This window comes from Artibeus jamaicensis, unplaced genomic scaffold, assembly GCF_021234435.1.
Source record: "Artibeus jamaicensis isolate MK-2021 breed Jamaican fruit bat unplaced genomic scaffold, CSHL_Jam_final contig_944, whole genome shotgun sequence".
In the NCBI taxonomy this organism is placed as follows: Eukaryota; Metazoa; Chordata; class Mammalia; order Chiroptera; family Phyllostomidae; genus Artibeus; species Artibeus jamaicensis.
Genome location: NW_026522020.1, coordinates 3,596,987 through 3,619,212, shown reverse-complemented (window position 1 = coordinate 3,619,212; position 22,226 = coordinate 3,596,987). Strand labels below are relative to the sequence as shown.

Sequence of the window (22,226 nt, the reverse complement as noted above, 5' to 3'; positions counted from 1 at the left end):
GGGTCCAGGAGACAGAATGGTGAGAAGGGAATCATCGGTGTCTTGCAAGGAAGGATCTCCGAAGCCAGGTGGCCGGTGGGGCAGGCGGAGTCCTCTGTCCAGCAGGGCAGAGGCTGCAGTGGCTGACGTCAAGGGAGACCCGCATGGCTTGGAGCAGCCCTCTGGGGTGTGGAGCTTGGCTGTTTCAGCCCTGGTCTGGAACCTGCCTCAGTTATACCTTGGAAGTGACGTCTTCCGCCCTTCAGGGTCTCTTGGTAAATGTCTTGGCACCACAATGCCAAGCATGGACTTTGCCCAGGACCCTCTGGGTGGTACATGGCTGTTCTGCTGGACGCCCCTGCTCTGACCACGTGTGTAGGTATCTTAAGTGTCTTCTGGCCAGCGTGTCTGCTCTGACTTAACATAGCTTCCTGCTTGGACCAAAGTGTCATGGCTGACTGGCTGCCATTTTAGTTGACATGAGTAACTCCACTTCGTTTTATAGTCTTCATACTACCTTAATCGGACCAATGCCATTTTATTGGTCCTGCTCTCCACAGTATGAAGGAGAAAGGACAAAGAAAACAATGGGAGTGACTTGCTCATTCACAAGGCACTGGCAGCTTCACTTTCATTTTGCCCCAGAAGGGCAGCGTCGGCGTCTACTCTGCCCTGAACACCCAGCCTAAGTCGGCTCCTGGCCCAGAGCAGAGGGCCGGTGACTCTAAACCAAGGAACGACTGTTACCTCGCTTTACAGATGGGGAGACTGAGGCCACAGCATTCGAGGCCTTGTCCAGGACTACATTTCATAAGATGATGAAAACGGGGCAGCAAACAGCGGTGGATGGGACCTGGGGCCTCCGGAGAACGCTCGCGGGGCGGGTCCAGCGGGAGATCGATCCCTCCCACCTGCTCGGGAGCGCTTCTTCTTCAACTGCTAGCCGCCGGCGCAGGAGGGGCTGCCCGGGCCTCCGGTATCAGGCTTGGTTGCCACGGAAACAGAAGACGGAGGCGCAGGCGCGTTGCGCACAGCGGGGGCGGGGCGCGCATCCGGCAGGAGCCCGAGAGAAAGGGCACTGCGCAGGCGTAGCGCCTCCGTTGCTAGGTTCCGGCTTGCGGCCACAGTCAGGTTCCAGAGACTGGGGTAGCGCAGAGAACCATCTCATCCCGCTGTCTGTGCTTGCGCATCCCTGGCTGGCACCTTTCCTTGGCCACAGTGCTAGGATCTCCCAGACACCTGCTGCTCCTTCCAGAAGGACCACTTCCTTAGCGCCTCTGGTGGGGTCCTGAGACCTGCAACCCTGCAGGTCTTTTGGAGGGCGAAAGAAGAGGTTCCCCGCGGGCGAGGGAAAGAGGAAAAGTAGCCAACCATGTCGAACATGTAAGTGATGGGCTGCTGGGCCACAGCCAAAGTGTGGTCTTCTCCAGACCAAAAGATGGCTTATTGCGCTTTGCTTTTTTCTTCTTTTCTTCTCCCACTTCCTTTTCTTTCGTTATACATTATAATAAATAAAGATACTTCACAAGCTAGAGTATCATCTTCTCCTGGACGAGGAATGTCAGACACTCAGATCTTCCTCCTCCCCCTCACACTGCCTCCTCCAGGCCCCCTGCGGTGCCCCCTGGCCCTGCTCATGTATTTTGGAGGAAGCAGAACCTCACAGCCCGTCGCCTGCTTTTGTGTTAGCAGTTTGCAGTACTATATGCTTGCTTTGTGAAAGCACCCAGGTTCCAGTATTACGTCAAGAAAGGTCTTGAAGAAGCGATATTATACCCCCTGCTTTGCCCGAAGAGACACCAGGCAGGTGGCAGCAAGAAGGGCATTGACCTCGCCCTGGACCCCGCACTTGCGCAGCAGTGATCTCACTGCCTTGAAATAGAACGACTTTCAATCTCACGACACCCCTTTAATGGAGGAGCTGCGACATTATGTCCATTTTACAGATGAGGAAACTTAGGCACCAAGAAGCCAAGCAGCTCGTTAGTGGCAAGGCGGGCCCTGTAGCTCAGCCTGCACCTTCGCTAGGCAGGGAAATGGGAGTGGAGAGGTTAAGGGCCTGCCGACGTTGGCAGCTGGGGGAGATGAGGCATCCAGTGCAGGAAGTGTTGGGTTGGAAGTGCCAACTGGCCATCAGACGGAGAGCAGGGAGGCACCTAGTGTCTGGTCTTGAGTTCGCAAGAGAGGCCTGTGTATGGAATAGAAACTGAGAGCTGTTGGTGTGTGGGTGGTCTTCATGAGGCACGGAATGAGTGTAGACAGAGGGAGAAGAGGTCCAAGGGCTTGGCCTTGGCTCCTCCGACAGTAAGAGGTTGGGGACAAAAGCAGAAAATAACAAAGAGGTCACAGACGCGGTCAGTGGGGAAGAAGCAAAATCGTGGTGTCCTGGAAGCCAGGTTAAAAAAAACACGTTCTTCGGAGGGAGTAACGGACTCTCTGAAATGTTGCTGGAGACAAGTCCCAGCAGAACTGGGAACTGACCATTGATTTGGCAGTGTGGCGTCTGGCGGTGACCTTGACCTTTATTGGAGCGATGGAATGGAAAGATTGAGTTGAGTGAGGGCAGGAGAGAAACCGTAGACAGTGAGTGCAGCTAACTTTGTGAAGGAGTTTTGCTGTAGTTGGTGGCAGGGAAATGAGACCCAGAGACAGACTTTTTTTTTAAAGACAAGGGACAATGGCCTTTTTGTATTCAGGGGGAATGGCCCTTGGACAAGGAAAGGGGATGCTCTGGCCAGAGCAGGGAGACGCTGGTGCCGTCCATGTTGGGGAGGGCACAGGACCCAGCTCCAGGCCTTGGCTGCAGATGGAGGGCGATTATCGCAGGCCCCGGGTGGGCAGAGTGGAGGCCCTGCGGACAGGCAGTTCCGAGGGTGGGCGTGGGGGGCGGGGCGGGAAAGAAGGTGCAGACGGTAGATGTAGACAAAGGCAACACTGAGGGATGCGGGCAGCACCTCCTGATGAAATGAGGTTCAAAGCCGGGGAGCGTTGGGGGCAGGGCCGGAAGGGGCAACAGGATCCAGGCAGGCCCTTGACCCCCCCCCACCGGTGACAGAAAGGGAGCCTCCCTGGGAGGACTGCTGTGTCCTCAGGTGGCAGCCGGGCCTCCCTCCTAACAAACGGGCTGAGGGAACATTCCAGAAGGAGAGTGAACAGCCGGACGATACTGGGAAAGTGGAAGGCTTAGTGTGCGTAACGCAGCTTGGTGAGCACTCCCGCTTTGCCACGTTCCGGTTTTCTGTGGAAGTCCGCGGCCTGTCTGAGCGCTCTGGGCCCGCACCCCCCACCCCCACTGCTGTTCAGGAGAGTGGCCCGGGCTTCGCGTGCAGGAATCTGGTCTTTCTCAACTGTCACATGCGGTCTCCTCCACCCACAGTCCTCCTGACTTCAGTCTCTGTAACGTTTTTGGGTCGAATGCTGAAGTCTGAAACCAATCATGTACTTAAAAAATGCTAAGTAGTCTCATGGATAAAATAGTACCTTCTCCTTACAAGGCACACTTAGAATTGCCAGAGCACTTCCACATCTGTTATCCCCTCCGCAGTGATCCCGTGGTGTGTCCGGGGCGGGCGCCGCATCCAGCTTGAGGAAGCCGAGGCTTGGGGGCTGAGCGAACTGCCCACGACCAGCTACCTCAGGAGGCGGGTCCTGACATCACACGAGGAGCCTTTGCCTTTAAAGACCACCTGGCCGTGCCCAGGAGGAATAAAAACACATGTCCGCACAAAAGCCATATGGAAATGCTCACGGCAGCGTCGTTCACAACAGCCAAGAGGCAGGACACCCCACGTGTCCGGCCACGGAGACATGGGCACCGAAAATGCAGTGGAATGGTAGTCGGCAATAGAAAGGAGCGAGGTGCAGATGGATGCTGCGCCACGGGCGAGACCCGAGCACACGAGGGAGGGCGAGGAGTGGGCACAAGGACCACCTGTTGTGCGGTTGGACGTAAGTGTCGTGCCCAGAGCAGATAGACAGAGACAGATGGACTGGTGGTTGCCTGGGGTGGGGGGCGTGCCCAGGGGCACACCAGGCAAGACTGCGGCCAGGGGCTGAGTTTCTTTCTGGAGTGGAGAAAACGTTCCAAAATCAGATCCACGGGAAAGTTGCCCAGCCCTGGCAACGAGCTAAAACCCACCGAGGTGCCCACTTTGAAAGGGCGCATTTATGATTCGGGGATTCTCTTGTTAAGAAGTTGTCTTGCCACGTCCCTCATCCAAAGTGACCTTTGCGGGTGTCCAGGGTGCTGCGACCTCAGGGCAGCAAGGCGGGCTGGGGCTCCAGTGTGATGGGGGCTTTGAGTGAGGTGGGGGCCGCACGGGCTGGCCTGGCCAAGGCCCAGTGTCTGGGCACCTGGCAGCCCAGGAGATGGAGGGGTCGTGATCAGTGGGAGCACGTGGGAAGTGCCGAAGACAAAGTCAGCCTCCAGGGTAAGGGGTATGATGCAGGGGTCAGCGTGCTCAAACAGCCCCTAATATTAATATATTCCCATCAGCCAATGAGCTTCGCTTGGTCTCTCCGAGAAGGGTCCCCCGAGAGACAGCAGGTGAGGGAGCACAGGCCACGGCCCACCAAAGGCAGGGCCCGGAAGACTCAAGCCACCAGAAAGGTCTCTGGCCAGAAGTTCCAGTGCCGGGCCAGCTCCTCCAGGGCCTGAAGGGGCTTCTGCACCTCCGAGCCCCAGCGGGAGCTGCACAGGCCCTGAGTGGGGGCAGTGAGGCCCTGCCGGGGTCTGCTCCAAGTGAAGGCAGCCTCGGTTCTAGGTGGGTTCCACTCTGGTCCCTGGCTGGCACTTTCCCAGGGAAGCCTTCTGTACCCCCAGGCCCTGTGCTATTGATGGGTTTGCAGCTCTGTGGGGTTCAGGTCACGCCACCAGCCCCCTGTGGAGGCAGCCTGCCCAGCGGTTGCACAACCCTGATGCCGATGGGTGTGCGAAGTGCTTTGATGTCTGATAAGATGCCCTTTATCTTTCAGGGTCGGCTCTACCCCCACGTGGGGAGATGTGACTGAAGTTATTTATAGAGTCTGCACTGCATTATTACCAGATTCTTGGTAATATTAAGTCTGCACGTCGGTCTCGGGAGTCTGCTTTCTTTACATCTCATCTCTGCAGGCAGGGGCGGATATTGCCTTCTGCCGACTCTGAACTTCTGCCACTGGCATTCTAGAATTTTCTTCAGCTCTGCTCTGGGTTTTATCTACGTCTTGCTACTTTGCTGCACTAACGGACTTACACTTTGTTACCGATTTCCTTGGATTTTGCCGTGGAGTCATTCACAAGCAGTTTTTAAGTTCTTTCATATCCATCCGTTACCCCTTTCCCCTTCCGTTTTTCTGGGGGTATTTCCAGTGTTTCTCTAGTGAAATTACTCTTGGTCTCTGGATTTCAGCATTCCGCATCACCCCCCTCTGTCCTTTGGCGTGCGTAGGTAACACTCTCCATCGGGCTGGTGTCGTAAATTAAAGTTTATTGAGCATCTTCCCAGTATCTGCGGAAACGATCTCCGGTTTGTACTGTCCTGTTTCTGAGTTCAGTTCAGCGATGAGTGGGACTCTCCTAAATTCCCGAGACGGCCCCCCTCGGTCGCAGGGAATGGTTCTTTTGATCTGGCGCCGTGTTCTGTTTGCTGAGTGGAATTTCAGATCCAAGTTTAAACAAAATGAGCCTGTAATTTTCTTCCATAGAGTTGTCTTGACAGGTTTAGTCCCTAAACCCGACTCAGTCCACAGGGCGAGCGCCGGTTCTTCTGTTTTATGTGAACCTGTGTTGAGCCGGTTGGAATGCACGGCCTGCGGCCCGGCGGGTCAGCGGGCGCCTGGGGCCACCGCCCCCTCCCGGATGCTGGAAGCCTGGGCCTCCCTGGCGGGCATTTGCTAAGCCTCTGCCTGTCTTCTGCTCCAAAGTGCATCTGGCCCCTGCTCTTCTCTGCGGCCTCCCCGCCTCCCCGGTTTGTTTGTCTTTTTGAGCCGTGACAAGCAGAATTGCTGAAACGCCCCCCGGCACCGTGACCAGGAGGTGACTCTGTTGCTCTTCTCTGGGGCCGTTCCTGGTAAAGAGCCCTTGTTTCGGGTCATCTGTAGGCCCAGAACGGGGTTCCCTAGGCTCAAGGACAGCCTAACTTTCTGACAGTCCCCTTCACTTTTCCGGCGGGTGTGGCTAGCAGAGCACTCCTGTCCGGCACTCTTGTTGGAGATGCGTCTAGGTTTGGAGAAATCTGGTTCCTGAGCACAGCGGGCAGAGCACGGGGCGGGGGGGGGGGGAGCAGTCCGTGCACAAACTACCCGACCTGTGGGGCGGGCGGGGGAGGAAAAGTGGGGCGTGTGGGGCTACGGGTCTTCGTGTCTCTGGTGTCCGACACATCCCGGCCACACAGTGCGTTCTCCCCCCATCGCTTTGGCAAGAGCTTCACTCGTATGTGTTGCGATGCCGGGGCTGCTTCTGTTTTCGGTGGAGGCAGGGGTGGCTCAGTGTTGAGCAGTGGTCCGGGCTTATGTCACACAGACCTGGGTTCAAGCCCCCTACCTGCCAACTCAGGGGCAAGCCGTCTCCTTCTCCCAATTTCGGGAGGGCGGTGATAGGAGCCCCTTTTCGTGGACTGTCACTGGGATACCTGTTGGACAAAGGTGATGTGTGGTCAATGGCTCAGTGAGGCTCACAACTTCTTGCTCCCAGGAGGGTGTGGCGAGTGGTAACGAAGGGCCCTGGGGGCCAGAGCAGAGCAGGGAGAGGGGGTGCCTGGGAGCGACCCCTGGGAATGACCTCGGGGAGGGGCGAGGGGCGCCCGTGGCAACAGCTGGATCAGAGAAGCACGTTTACCGCCACCTCCTCCCGAATCGCCTCCAGCCAATAGCAGGTGAAAGGGCTGTAAACACCCGAGGGCCAAGAGGACACGGGAGTGTGTGACAAGGGTTGTCACAAAAATGTAGGAGCAGGGAAAGGAGACCGAGGAGGAGGAAGAGGCAGGTCAGAGACCCTGGTGCCAAGGCTGGAGGGCAGGGAAGGGAAGGCACCGCCCTGGGAGGGGGCGGGGAGGTCTGGTCCTTCTGGGCTGGGCTGGAGGGGTGAGGACTGGCTGGAGGTCTGTAATGGGGACCTGTCCACCCCAGGATCCAAGCAAGGAGGCGCATGCAGGCGGCCTGGGGACACCAGGCACAGGGGAGGGGGACAAGGAGAGGCTGCCCGTGAAGAGGAAGTGAGAGCCCTCGGCCCTTTGCCAGCAGGGAGTTGGAGCTGCCCACACAGCCTGGGGAGACCCAGCAAGTGAAGCCGACATTCTCGGGTGGCCCTGGTCCCCCGGTGGTGGCTGGGGCCCTGCCCGCCCTCTCACACCCCGGTGGTGCCCACTGGCAGATAAGCCCCTCCCCAGACACGGTGAACTTCGTTAGCTTTTTTTCAGTGAGGCTCAGTTCTTACATATGTAAAAGAGCCAAAATCACCCAGTATTTGTATAAAAAGTCTCCGCCATTCATGGCAGAGTCCCATTAGGAAAAGAATGGCGCACCCAGCAGTGGGGACTGATGAAGGGACCGAGTGACAGAGGTGTGAGCTGCGTGCAGGGGAGCCGCCTGGGGTGGTGGGGTGTCCCGGGGTTGGGAAGGCTGGGCCGTCGCCAGCCTGAGCCTCCCGTAGAAGGGGGCAGCCAACCACGTGCCCACACACCAGGGGTCGGGGGAGAGGGCAGACCCCCACCCCAGCCCCCTCTGCTAGTTCCCGTGGGCTCCTGCCTGGGGTCTCGGCCCCCTGGAGCGCCCAGAGCCACCCTCCATTATGTCTGAGGTCCCTGGTGGGCGCTTAGAGCTGTGGTCACTCACGGTCACTGCCATGCAGCGTTGGTGACCACAGCCCACTCTACTTGCTCGTTCTCTTGTGGACGGACACCTGGGTCACCTCCAGGTTTCTGTTGTCGTGAACACCTGTTTCTGTGGCCATTCTTGGTACCGGTTCCTGAGCGTTTCTCTGGGGTGTACCGGTTCCTCGGTAGGGACACACGGGTTCGACTTCACAGGACCGTCCGGAACCGCTTTCCAGAGTGGTCGATCGGTTTGTCCTCACCAGCTCTAGCTTCGGACAGATCAGCTGACTGGTCTGCCCATCGGCTTCAGAACTGGCTCTGCCGGTATAGCCGGGATCCCCTTTGCACCATTTAGGTGAAAGGCTTTCTGAGCTCTTTATTCGGTGGTGGCGGCAGGGGTCACACACAGAAATCACAGGCCCCGAGGGACAGCAGGCAGCGTCTGAGCTCCCAGCTGGTGACGCATCACCCTGGCGGCCCCAGACGCCAGCCCGCGTGCCCACAGAGGGGTTTCGAAACGCTCATCGCGCGGCCTGAACTCTGTCTTTTCCAGAATGTACAATCAGATGTGGCGTCAGACCCAGGAAGCCCTCAATTCCTTGCTCGACAAAGAGTCTCAGAAGAGGGCGGAGCCTCCCAGAAGTGAAGTGTTCATCTTCCAGATGTTAGCCACCTTCTACATCAAGTACGTGCAGATCTTCAGGAACCTGGAGGACGCCTACGACCAGATGGTGCACCCGCAGAAGCGCACGCTCATCCGGAAGGTCCTGGACGGGGTGATGGGCCGCATCCTGGAGCTGAAGAATGAGATGGTGGAGCTGGAACTGGGCGAGTTTCACTATTTTGACAATATCTTACAGGACCTAAAGTTGACTCCCGTAAGTACCTGGTTTTCTTGTGTCTTTTTGGGGTAAATGAGATGGGTAGTCCTGTAACCACTGCTCTGCGGGCAGCGGAGACACGTTTATTAGTTGTTCGCTGTATCGGAAGTTGACGCACAGCCCCCCGGCAGACTGTACTGCTAGGGCCGTGGCTGAGGGGCCCTCATTTTGGGCACAGATGAATCTTTACAGGCTTTGGGTCTGCCGGACACTGAGGTCACTGTGATTTTGATGGTCACCGTGGCGTCTCCCCAGGCGTCCTTTGTGTCTGGCCTGCAGGTGCTCCGTCTCCTGCGTAGCCTGCGGCTCCCTGGGGCCAGCACCCAGCTACTGGTATCACGTGCCCAGCACCACTGGCTGCAGCCGACTGGTTCAGGGACAGGCCCCCAGGCAGCTGTGGCACCGGCACTTCCCTGAGAGATCTGACCTGGGACAGGGGGGGAGACCGGCTGGCTTCTGTCTCCAGGTCTGGGGTCTCACTCCTGAGCCCCTTGTCAGTGGGTGGAGACCACTCAGCAGGCTCTCAGGACACTGGTGGAAACTGCCCTTTAGAGAAGAGAGAGGAGAGACGAAGCAGGCTCCCGGAGGAGCACAGATAAGTGGCAGAGCCCCCTCTGCGTCCAGACATGTCCCTGCTACGGATGGACACTCGGCTGTGTCCCTGCCCTGGCTCCACAAGCTCCCCAGCCCTGCCATCGGGGTTCCCTTGTGGCTAAACTAGCCAGAGGGCCGTTTCCGGAAGCTGCCACATCAGGAGCCTTCCCTGATAGGTCCCTCCAGCGCAGACATACGTGTGGGGGAGAGTTGCTCCACCCCCAGAAGTCTCCTCAGTTCCACGTGCGGAGACCAGAACCCCCAGGGTCTGTGGGGGCCTGGAGGCAAGCCTGGGGTGCCAGCCCCCGTCTTCCCCTCTGGTCCACGCCCAGTCGCCCGGTTGGCCCCAAACCCTGACTGCGGTTTTACGGGCCCAAACGGACCCGGTGGAGCCACGTCCAAGGTCTTGTCTTGAAGTTTAGTTAGTGTAGCACCTGCACATGCTCGTCCGTAAGTGGGTCACAGCGTCACTGCGAGTGGGGCTGTCCCCCAGGCTGCCCTTTGTCCCCCGGCCACACACCCCGTGGGAATCTGAGCTCAGCTCACCCGGGCACGCCATCAGCCTAAGAAAGGCTTGGATTTCAAAACCATCCCGCCTCCCAGAAGTCCCGGGGGTACCACCCCACGGAGCCCTCCCAGAGGTACCCTTCATGCGGTAATGCTTATACAAGGAACTGATTTCCTTTTGAAATTCCTGGTTGGGGAGGAAGGTGTGGGGAGTCACATTGGAGTGGGAAAAAGGACAGCTGACCCTGGGCACCGGTCAGCTGGTCTACCAGCAGGCAGCCAGGAGGGCCCGAGGGCACTGGGCAGCGTGTCTCGTGGGCTGGTCAGGGGCCCGCTCGGACCTTTCCTAGCCTTGTGCGCCTCCAGTTACTGAACCCCGGCTGGTGAGTAGCCATTTGACATCTGCTAATTGGAACTGTTTGGTGATATATACAGCGAAGAATGGAAGTTTAGATTTATTGTATAAAAAACAAGTTTCCTGATAAAGCAAATTCATTTTGTAAGTACGTTTTGTAATGGGGCAATTCAGATAAAAACAAACCAATTACTAGAAAAAATAGGACCATTGTAAACAAAATTGGATGGTGCTAATGATAAATTACTAGGTTTAATTCGACAATCTCTACAGCTCCATCCTTCACTATTCTAATTGGCATTATTATTCTAAGTAGACTGAGATGATGATATATTTCTTTGAAGAACTTCATTAAGTTACCATTAGTTGATGGAAGCCTACGTGACGTGAGTTATTAAAGTGTTACTGTGACCATTAAACAGGGCGCAGCCACGGTTTTTCTCTGGACTCCATGGGATGGGTCTCACCCATCCCCTGCTGTCTCTTAAATGGAGAGTTAGTTCTGTCGTGTTCTCACCATGTGTTTTGATTGGGTTTGGGTCCTGGAATAGCCACCAAAATGGTCTTTACGTGTTTTTCCTCTTTCTTTAGCAACAACTAGACATTCCCATACCCAAGTATTTTTTGAAGGAGAAGGTGGAAGTTATAAAGGAAAGAGAGAAGATCCTTGCTCAGATACTGGTGGACTCCGGAGTAGGCCGACCTGAAGTGGTTTGTATATCCTTTTAGCAGAGACGATGCCTTAGTCCATAGAATCTGCCTTTCCACTCCGGAATGAGAGGACACTGGGTTCCTTCCCGTGTGAGAGAGCAGCACCTTCCCCCTCGTTACTCAGTATAGACGCTTTTGGTGACTCATGTCCATGATTTGTCAAGAACTTAGACACGGAGGCCAAAGGGCAGTTCCCTGCTGGTGGCCGGCATGTCCAGGGCTGTGTGGATTGTCAGGTCCGGGTAGTGTCCGGTCACAGACTTGCCCCCCGGAGAAGCAGCCCACGGCTGCTCATGTGAGACAGTTGAGGGCCTGCTCAGAACTCCAAGATGACGACACTTTCTTAGAAGGCCAGTTGACATTTCATGACATCAGTTTGAGTGACACGGGAATATCCGCAAGGGGACTGTCTTGAGCGAGGACAGAGAAGTCCTCAAAGACCCCTCTGGAAAGCAGAGAGCGTCTGGCCCTCCAGACCCACACAGCTGCCCAGTGGTCACCGAGGCTCCTGGTCAGCGAGACCCGTGGCTTCTGGGTGGCGGCCCTGGGTGTCCAGGTGACTTCTGCATGCTCTTTGGGGTCTCACCGCACCCCACTGTCCCCTCAGCTGCTTGTTTCTTGAAAGTACATGTGGGGTGTAGCCCAGTATCTGCCCTTGCACTTGGGATGCCCGGCTTTTCCTCCGGGGGCCTCCGCCAGTGCGGGAAATCTCCGAGCCTCCGGAGGGAGCCGGGAAGGACTGGGATTGTTCCCAGAGCGACAGTGCGGAACTGCCAGGAAGTAAACAGTGATGGCTCACGCTCGAGGGCCACCTGCTCTCTGCCCGAGTGCCCTCGCACACGTCCGCTGACCTGACACCCGAACAGCATTCGCTCTGCTCTGCTGTGCCTTGTGATGTGCCTTGTAGAAATGGGTGCGTGCCGCGGATGTGAGGGGCAAAGCCTCCCCAAACACAGAGCTCTGACTTTGGCACGGTCATGTTCGCCCGGTCATCCTGTCAGTGGTGACCCATCAGCACTGTACATCACGTGTGCTTTACGTTCAAATTCTCGAGTTAGAAATGTGCGTGTAATTTATGTTTACGCGCTTCTGTTGGTTCATGAAACACGGATAGCCATTTTGAGTTTCACCGACCCGTTCCATTGGCAGTCCCAGTGGTTTGGTGCCAACCCAAGATGCGGAGCTAATTAGTGTCTCGTCTGGACTGGTGGTATGCGCTGCAGGGGTCCTTAGACAGGGGACAGCAGTGTGAGCTTATGTCCTGCCGAAACGCATACCGCTCGTGGGCAAACAGTGGGCACTGAGCAGCCGAGAACCCCCTTCATCAACATCGGGGAACTGAGAGTTTGGGTTGGAGGGAAGCGTGTGCTGTTTCTGTGGTCCACTGGTGGAGGTCAGTGTGCAAACCTTGATTCATCTCAAATTTCCAGGAGAAATCCCCGGCCAGGACTATGCCCCTGGAAGAGGCCGTGAAAGCCATCCAGACTGCGGAGCGGGCGCGGCAAGGCCGCCTGAGGGCGCTGTTCATGAAGCACATCTTCCTTCAAGAGTTCAAAGCCGTGCAATCCCGGATCCTGGGCGAGAGAGTAGCGGATGTGGGGGCTGCCGCCCTGCGTATCCAGAAGGTGAGGCGGGAAGGGGGTTCCGGGCTTGGGGGCCCAGGCGTCGGATGCAGCCGGGGATGCGTGTCCCAGGGTGTGGTCAGCTCACGGCTCAGAATTCCGGAGCCCTGCGTCCAGGAGGATGGGATCGGTTTTCTCACCCTGGGGAAGCTGTTAATTCAGCTTGGCCGCGTCTGTTAACCTTTATTGTAGATAGGTATGAAGCACAAGGCATTTTCTTCCCGTTTTTTAAGTCATTGATAATTATCGGAAAGATAACTTGCTGCTGACAACTCAGAGAGGCTGTACATCCTCGATGAATTTTTTAAAATCCATTTGCACACGGCGTGCAGTTACAGGAGGGTTAGCGCCTGCTAGCTCACGGATGTGTGCACACCCACGCAGAATCCCCGCGACCACCGCCAGTGGGCGGAATCAGATGAGCACCGCTGGTTTACTCCCCATCTTTTTTCAAATAAATACTGCGTCGCTCCCAGGGAAGTGCGGAGCATGGCCTGTGGCAAACTAGAATTAGGCTGGAGCGGGCGTGACGTGGGAGCAGGGAGGTCAGGACCCTTGTCCGTCCTGGCAGCGAGGGGGCCAGGGGGCAGGGCTGACAGCGGGGGCGGGGCTGACCGGAGACCAGTCTGTGTGTAGAGGTGAGGTTGCAAGCCAGCACTGGAGGTCCCAGCTGAGCCGTACAAGCCGATGTGTTCTTTTCCCCCCGTGCGACTGCAGGAATTTTACTTTTAAAACCGCGAATTGACACCCTCATATCTACCGCCACACTCTTTTCAATCTGGGACAAGGGTCCACTTCAGCGTCCCCAGGTGTCAGAGAGCGGGATGGGCCATTGCTGGGATTTGTTCTTTCTGTAGAAATGTCGCCTCTGATCCCGGAAGGAAGTGGAGGAAGGAAGTGGACTCCGTCAGCCTCGCCCGCGCAGGCAGCACGCCAGGTCGTGTGGCAGTTCCCGTGGTCGTGTTTGCGTTACCTCCTTATGTACAGACCAGTAACCGTTTCTTTGTTCACAGGTTTGGCGAGGTTTCCGTCAGTGTAAGAGAACCAAGCTGGAGAGGGAAGAGGAGATGGTGTTCCTGGGGATGGTGAGTTTTCTTCCACACACAGTGTGCACCTGCTTTTCTCAGACAGGGGGCCCCATGAGGTGTGAGTCTTCCTCAGTCCCTGACGCAGCCGGTGGGTCGGGGAGACCCCAGCTGTGCTGCAGGGAAGCCTGGCAGGGACCTGGGGAGAGCGGCACTGTGCCGCCTGCACAGCCCCGTGCGCCTCGCGCGCCCCCCAAAGGTGGGGGTGGCCCGAGATGCTCAGAATCCCACCGGCCATCAGTGGTGGTCATGAGAACAGGCTGCCCTGGCAGAGCTGCCGTGTGGGGGTGGTGACCAAAGCAGAGTCTCGAGGGCGCGTTAGTCACACACGCCTGTGGAACAAATCACCGCCGACCTGGCAGCTGGCCCCTGTGATTCCCGCCGCCGAGCTCAGGAGGCTGTACTTGGCTGGGACCTCTGCCCACTGTCTGACGGACAAGGGTGGGCCGGCATGGGGTCCCCCCTGCGGCCCGGCAGGGGAAAGGCCTGCTCCCAGGAATGTGTGGTCATTGGCAGGGTTCAGCTCCCAGGGGCTGTTGGACGGAGCCTCGGTTTGGGCCCGTCATTAGCATGGGGGCCTCTCTTCATGCGATTGTCCACCAAAGCCAGCCAGGTCCTGCCGAGGGCCACGGGAGCGGTACACCTCACCTTCGCCCTCCTCAGCCGGTGAGACACAGGTCACAGGGTCACCTGCACCAGGCAGCAGAGGGCGTGAGCACCAGGAGGTGGCAGTCCTTGGGGGCTGTCTCGGAGTCTGTCTGTGCTGGGGCGTGTTCTCGGTCCCCTCCCTCTGCATCCCTCCTGAGCCGAGGGGAGACCCCTGCTTCCCAGGGCAGCCCACGCTGTTCACTGTGGACGCTTCTTCCTGACATTCAACCACAGTCACCTCCCTGCAGTTTCGACAGACTGGCTGGGCTTCTGTCCCCGTGGGAACTCGGGGTGCGTCTAGTCCCCCTTTCTCACCACAGCCCTGCAGCCATTGCGAGACAGCTCTGAGTCTCCTCCTCTTCAAGGCTCATCGCCGTCAGAGAGGGCCGCCACCACGGGGGACTTGTTGGGTGACCTGCTCAGCTCTCATCAAGGGACGTAGCAATTTAGAAAGAAAAGGAAAGAAAGCCCACGGAACCTGTTACAGTGCCCAGCAGGGGTGTGTGGGCGTGAGCCAGGCCCACCACTCATTTTCCAGCTGGGGCCTCCTGTTGTCAAGGGTTTGTAGGATTTAAAGACTCATGGGGTGGAGTATTATTCGGTCATGAAAAAGGAGGCAGTCCTGACACAGGCTACAACATGGGTGATCTTGGAGGATGTTCTACCAGGTGGAATAAGCCAGTCGCAAAGAGACAGAGGCCGTGTCACTCTAAAGGAGTCACACTCACAGAAACAGGAGTGGAATGTGGTTGCCGGGGGTTGGGGGGAGGGGCGGGCAGCTGTGTGCCTGGGGTTCAGTTTCAGTTCTGCCAAATGGAGAGTTTCAGTGGCCTGCTGGGCAACACCGTGACTACACTTAGCCCGACTGAGCCCTGGACTTAAAAGCCGCTGATGAATTTTGGTGTGTGTCTTTTATCACAATCAACATGTTTTAATTCACTGGGACCGTGACCTGTGTCCTGAGGTGGTTCCTGTACATCATGGCTGCTCACTAATGCCCCAAAATACAGATGAACAGTTAAATGAGAAGCACTATTTCATGGAATCTGAGAGGTTATTGATTGTAAGGTGTGTCATGATTTTTATTTGCCTTTAAAATATATATATTTGGTCAAAGAAACCAAAACCCACCCTTGATTGTAATAAGCATCCATCCCTAATTTCAGACACATTAAACCGAAAAAGCTGCATCTTGGGACTGGCGAACTAGGGCGAGCGGCTCCGGTTTCCAGCTATAACTATGGACAAGCGTGTGACGCATGCCTGCTCTCACACGCGGTGCGTTGGGTGGGTTCAGCCGTTCCAAGTGACCGTTAGCTGCCACTCGGCCATTACAGTCTTTATAGTCGTCACCCCCGGTTTCGTCATCAGAAATAGAGATCTACGTGATGCACACAGATTTTCCTTGGGTTCTTTTTAACAGTGAACACCTAGTGTTCAGAGTGGCAAACGCAGTTAAACTGACTCACGATGGAGGCCTCCATACACGTGGCAACATGCCACCGCCAGGAACACATGTTTATGACATGACAACACCCAGAGTGAAAATACAATTTAGAATGATCTGTACAATGTGATTTCAACCAAACACACGCAAACATCCGTTCACGTGCAAACAAAAGAAACACCCAGTTCAGTGCTCACTCTTGAACGTGGGGCCTCTGGAAGGTTTTTTTCTTGTCCATAATTGTCTGCATTTTCCAGAGTGTTTGAATGTTGCTTCATTAGCTGGAAAAACAATACACACCTAAAGATAAAAGTAAGCAGCCATAGCATACGATCGGCGTCTTCTCCTAAGACCCCCACGCTGCGCGGGGTCCGTGCAGAGGCAGCCAGGCCGCCGCGCTGCGCTGCTTTTAGGTGCCGCCCTCGCAAAGCTCACAGATATGAGACGCCATGATAAGAGCAGTGTCTGTCTCCAAGTCTCTGCCTTCAGCGCTGAACTCGGAGTCCGAAGACTCACTCTGGATAACCCAAGCCGAACGTGAAGTCTGCTGTTAGCAGCTGCTTTCATTCAGCAGCCCCCGAGTACTTGAACCCCGCCCTCGTTTACTGGCTGTCTGTTATGTTCACACGCCAGGAACTAGAGGCCGGCCGAGCAGTGTTTTTTCATCATCAAGTCTTAATATCTTACATGGATGCCACATAAAGATAGAATGGCGTGTGTTTTATTTTGATTTTCCTGTTTTACTTTGTCATTTCACTCTGCTCGGCTCCAATAAAAAAAGTGCCCACTCGTTTTTCAGCAAAGCTGAGTTTGGATAGTATAGAATGACTTGTCTGTTTTCTATTAAATGTGACTTTCTCTCAGTCTTCGTGGCCTATTGAAATTTTACACCATTGTGAAGTGTATGGATTCAATTTATAGAGAATGGTATCTTCTGTTCACTGGCTGATAACCGTAAAAATCCATTATTCCAAACCCAAGAAATGTCTTCAGCGAATGTGTTTCCCCTCTATCACTGATTAAGATACTGTCCGCCCGTTTGGAAGCGTGGGTCTCCATCCTCTCCCCCGGCACTGACCGTGCGGTTGTGGAAACCGTTGACCGGAACTGTCTTCGAATCTGCCTGAGGAGCTCGGCATGTTTCCAGGGGCGACCATGTAGTGCCTGAAAGCGGAATGAGAGCAAGAGACCTCATCATGCCCTCAGTTCCCGGCACAACGTTTTTCTCGCCCCTGGCGGCACCAGTGGGGTGGGCCCAGCAGAAGGGAACGGAATGGATGAGATGCGTTTTGTGCCCTGGGTCCCTTTGCAGTCCGCTGTTCCACAGTCCCCGCCGTCGCATGTTCTGTGTTACCCTGAAGCCATCAATGTTTGCATTGTAATGGACACCGGGCTCGCTGATTCCTGAGAAAGAGCTGTCACTCTGAAACGCATCGATGGTACCCGCAAAGCGCCGCAGAACCCTGCTCAGGCCCAGACCCGAGCAGGAGACAAGCTGTGCGCTAGGTTATTTTGGGGTCAATAAGTGAGACTTCTTCCTTACTAACAAATCACCCCACTAGGAGCTTGGGCACCCGGTGCACTCCCTCCAAGGCGGCTTCCCACGCCCTCAGCCCCCCCCCAGGCTCCTCCTTGGAGGGGCTGCCGGAGCCAAGATGAGCGGAGAACCGAAACCTTGGTATGGCCACACTTGAATGTCAACCGAAAGCCACGCCATACAGCCTGGTCACGTGTGTTGGCTGTTACATTTGGCTCCAAATAACGTCGTTTGGTTGTTTCTAGGAATAAATGTATTCTCAATAAAACAACTGCCGTGATCTGGGGAGGGTTTGTTTTGCTCTGTTTTAGATTTTCAATGCCACAGGGCCACCCCCCAATTGTCCCGGAGAGAGGTGGTGTCCCAGAGAGAAGTGAGGGTACGTCTGCACCCCTAGCCCTGAAGTCTTTGCTGTCCATGTCTGTGAAGAACCAGGATTGAGGGGGTCAGCTGGGGACGTGTGCCTGGCTTTGCTGCAGGGGCCACTGCAGGACTTGGAGTGACAGGCCCTGCCACCCTCCTTGTCTTGGCTTCTCCTGTTAAAAGCAGGCTGGCGCTGCCTGTTTGGAAGAGCATTAAAAGAGGAGGGGATGATACACCTTCAAGGAATGGTGGCTGAGTTCATCATCTTGGAAGAATACAGTGTGTTGTCATGACAACTGGATGATTTCCTGCAACAGCAAGCTGTCAAGAAGTGGGATAACTTTTCTGTGTGGCAAAACACGAACTACTTCAAAGCAGGCCACTGGTTTCAAAATAGAAAATATCCCGGCCTTCGTCATTCGGATTCATCAGCAGTGCGGTTGGAGCAGCTCACCGCCTCCATCGAAGGTACAGCCGCCCGGGGAGATCTGGCGAGCCCCACGGTCGCAGGTGCCGGCCACACACCAGGAACATGCGCAGACCGCCAGCCTGGCCAGGTGTGCAGGCCACAGACGGGCCCAGCATGGGGCTGAGCTCCGGGAGGACCGAGCCCTCTTTGTGACTTCAAAAGCCCACCCTCCTCAGGAGGTTTGGGGGAAAGAGGAAAAGTCACAGGTTTGTTTTGGGTTTTGTTTTTTCCTGTTAACTGGAATTTTACAATCTAGTGATGTAGGAAGTTTAGTTTGATAAGGTTTTTTTATTATTACTGTTGCTTTGCTTCATTCTTGTCCCAGATGTCCAGGTCATCAGAAAGTAAATGATGAAAAGCATTCCCTCCCTCTTGTCTCCTGATCCCAGATTCCCAGACCTGCGCCCTCACGCAGGACGTCTGCCCTGGTTTATCTCGGATGAGGGCCCAGGCCAGAGCCCTTGAAAATGACATGAAGAGCGGTGGGGGCCCTGAACTCCGGCGGCCCTCACTCTGGGTGAACTCGGGTGGTGCCTGACCCCACACGGCAACCTGGGCGTGGCCCAGCCCCTGGCTCCCAGGTGGTGGTTGCAGTGGGAGAAGCTGGCTCTGCGGAGCGTTTGGAACCGTCTGGCACCCTGCACACAGTCCGTGCTGCGTCAGCGTTCGCTGGCAGTCGTCTTCCGATGGCGTCCAGGCCGGTGCAGGGGTTCCATCCTTCACGGTGTGAAGAGGCTTATTTAGAAATTGTCGTTTTTGGTCTGCTGAAGTTAACCAAGGTCAGAAAAGTCACCCATTCTGGGAAATAGGCCCCAATAGGAACTGTGTCGGGGGAGGGGGTCGCCAGCCTCTGCGCATGGCGGGCCGGCCACGCCTGCTGACGCGTGGCAGGCACAGGTTTCTGAAGTGCGATCTGTGTAACCCCGGGCGCAACATTCCCGACAACGTGCTTTGCGCTGCGAGAAGCCTGTCACTTCAGGGGCACAGCGGAGATGAGAGGGCGTGAGCAGAGACTCTAGGAGCGGATGCCCCCAGTCACACCCCCAGGCTGCCGCTTCCTGGCTGCGTGGCCTCGGGTACGTTCTTGACCTCTCTGTGCACCAGTTCCCTCGTATTTAAAGTGAGAGTAATAATGCTGCCTACTTGGAAGGCTGTTCCAAGAACTAAATTAGTTAGTAAACCGCTTAAAATAGTGCTGTGCAAACTGTTAGTACCATCAAAGTGTGTACTTAAAAACCCTGGCTGGTGCAGCTCAGTGGATTGAGCGCGGGCCTGCAAACCAAAGGTTCGATTCCCAGTCAGGGCACATGCCTGGGTTGCAGGCCAGTTCCCAGAGGGGGACACACAAGAAGCAACCATACATTGATGTTTCTCTCCCTCTCTCCTTCCCTTCCCCTCTAAAGATAAAAAAATAAAATATTTTAAAAAAACATTTTCAAGAAAGTAGGACACAGAAGTGGCAGATTAAGTTTCCACCGCCAATTAATTATAAGCTCAACCAGGCTCCCTTCTAGCCGAGCTCCTAATTAGGTGAATTTCAAAACTACTAAAGATTTTTTAGAAATTAGGCTTAATGGACTAGAAAATATTTCATCTTAAATCGTTGGGCACCCTTGAAAATTGTGGCCTCTTCCAATATGGATGTAACCTCGCTGTTCCGTGCACAGACGGCCGAGGAGCCCTGGCCCTGGGCCCCGAACAGTCTTGTTTCCACGTCCGCTGGTGCTCTGAGGAGGCGTGCAGGTGTAAACACAGGTGTGTAAATACAGGGGCGTTCAAATGAAATGATGAAAACAAAATGGATTGCCGCCATAAACAAAGGAACGCACACGAGATGTCTGAATGGACCGCCTGGAGAGCAGTTCACTCTGCAGCACGAGCTGTGAAAGGCATGGGCAAGGTCAGGGCCAGGGGCGCAGGGCCGGGAGCCACAGGCCCCTGGGAGCGTCCCAGCAGCCCCGACGCCCGCGGTTCCCGGAGGCGCCGAGCTCACTCCTCTCTGCGTTGACCACAGGGAGAGATTCCGCACCATGGGCGTCTGCGGCACTCGATGCCGCTCGGCCCCTCACTGCAGTCTTCACCTCCAGGGACGACAGAGCATCAGGAAGATGCGAGACCCGCCCGCCCAAGACAATGAGCCTCCCCAGAAAGGCGCCCTCGTCAAATCACTTACTTGCAAGTGTACTTGTGGCTGATGAATTGAACAGACTTTCTCTTGGACAAGTGTCCATTTCATGTAGCTAATTTGAACGTGGGTTTTTAAAGACAAAGCCCATGACACATTGGCTAAGCATTCGAAGGTAATGGACCGTGGAGTCCCATTTCCCCACAAGCCCAGGAAGCGCCCTCTGACGTCCTGGTTTTCGGCAACATCAATTATTAAAATGTATGTTTTTTGCTGACGGAGGACCTTGCCTTCGGCATAGGTTGCGTTGTCTGGCTCCGGGTCATTAACTGCAGAAAGCTTGTAAATATAATGGTTTATTCCCATGGGAAGCCTTCATTAAGATGCGTAATTCTGCAGCTAATGTATCGCGATACACCGTGGGCCATCATGTTCTCTGTTTCCCTTTAATGTTTGTAATTCACTTTGAAGTGAGTTGCTGTTTACGCAACGACAAGTTCCCAAACTCAAACTCCCTAGGACCAAAGTCATCAGAGAGGAAAAAAGCATGATTTCCCCCCAAGGAAAAGCTGCCCATTAACATAGGACCTGAACTGACAATGGCCTTGACATCCAAAAGCAACGAGACGGAGTCTGTACCAAGAAACACGCGTGAACACACGTCCACAGCACGGAGCGAGGCAGCAGGCGAACTCAGAGCCTCGGGAGCCGGGAAGCTTCTCATTGGCTCCTTCATTCACACAGGGTGACTCGGGCCTCCCTTGGTTACGCCCCTCCGTGACCTCATCTGTCTCATAGGACGGTCGTAGCGGCCTTGTTTCTACCTCCAAGGTGGACGTGGACATGAGTAAAGAGCCCCAGTGAAAGATCGTGGGGACCGAGGGGCTGTGACAATTCGGAGGACGGCTGGGAGGCTTCCCTGCTCCACCCAGATCTCGGGAACAGCAGAAGCCAGCGGAACCCTTCACAGAGAGCAACTGTCAGGGCACGTGCCCGTCACTGATGTGTTACTTCAGTTTGGGGGGTAAACCGGGGGAAGAAGGCCCGGCAAAAATATGCTTTGTGGATGTACATCTATGGAAGAAATTTGCTGTAAAGTGCCATGAGAAATGATGTAATTGCAGGGTGGAAGCCATTCATGTGATTCATTGAGAGAGAATCATAACATTGATGCAGGACTTCAAAACAAATCACACTGTCATCAGAGATGAAGGAATCTGGGTCATTTGTAGCAAAGACCCCTTGTGACACGTTCACAAACACGATGAGTTTTAGAAGGGTCCTTGGAGAAATCAGGTGGAAATCTGTGTGAGAATTAGAAATGTCTGTTTCACACGTTTAGAACGAGGACACTGGAATGGGCAGCAGTGCCCCGGAGACAGGAGAACGGTTGCTGCTCTAAATGATTCAGTAAAGAAACCCCTGTCCCTTCATTTCGACACAAGGCACATGGAATGGATTTTGCAGGCCTTTGAGCACCTCTGCAGTGAGGGACTTAGTTTGTTTAAGATTGTTCTTAAAGTGATTCTGTGCCCCCCATTCCAGATTCACCTTCGAAGCCGTCGGAGGGTCCCTGTCGTGCACGCCATGCCCCCCCATTGCCACACCCCGAAACCGTCGCTGGCTGGCTTCCTTCGTGTTCCTCGGGCGTGTTTTGATAAACGGCCTTATGTATGCTGTTCTTTTCATCTTGTTAACTTGATTTCATGTCACTAAGTGGATGCCAAATTCCAGTCGCATCTGGGCTGTGGTTTCACGCTGAGCAATTACCCCCAGGGGCTCCTGGTGGTTTCTAGGAGACTGTGTGCGTGTGTGTGTGTGTGTGTGTGTGTGTGTGTGAGTGCACGTGCTTGTTACACATAAGTTCCATCCATTTGGAACTGATTTTAGTCTACGACATGAATTGAGTCTTTCTGAGATTATCTCGGTTTTCCACAAGTCATTGGTTTAAGTGTGTAGGTCTGTCCCTGCAAACGGAGCCCTGAATCGGTCGTGCACTACTTTTGCAGCTTGTGAAATGGACTTTGAAGTTTTCCTCTCATCCTGGAATTTTATTCGCCAGGCAGCTTCCTAGCTTTCCTTGGCTCTGTCCATGTCGACATGGGTGCCG

General features: G+C 55.2%; 1 protein-coding gene across 2 annotated transcripts in view; it reads left to right on the top strand.

The window, feature by feature from the left end:
- The first annotated feature begins 1,124 nt into the window (after positions 1-1,124).
- The window catches only part of IQCA1 (IQ motif containing with AAA domain 1), a 94,580-nt gene continuing 73,478 nt past the window's right edge, over positions 1,125-22,226 (top strand). For both annotated transcript variants that reach the window (XM_053655168.1, XM_037161508.2), the window contains exons 1-5: positions 1,125-1,362; positions 8,326-8,650; positions 10,701-10,820; positions 12,251-12,445; positions 13,456-13,527. In XM_053655168.1, the coding sequence (XP_053511143.1) occupies positions 1,352-1,362; positions 8,326-8,650; positions 10,701-10,820; positions 12,251-12,445; positions 13,456-13,527 (723 nt within the window). In that variant the 5' untranslated portion in view covers positions 1,125-1,351. The remainder of the gene's footprint in view (positions 1,363-8,325; positions 8,651-10,700; positions 10,821-12,250; positions 12,446-13,455; positions 13,528-22,226) is intronic.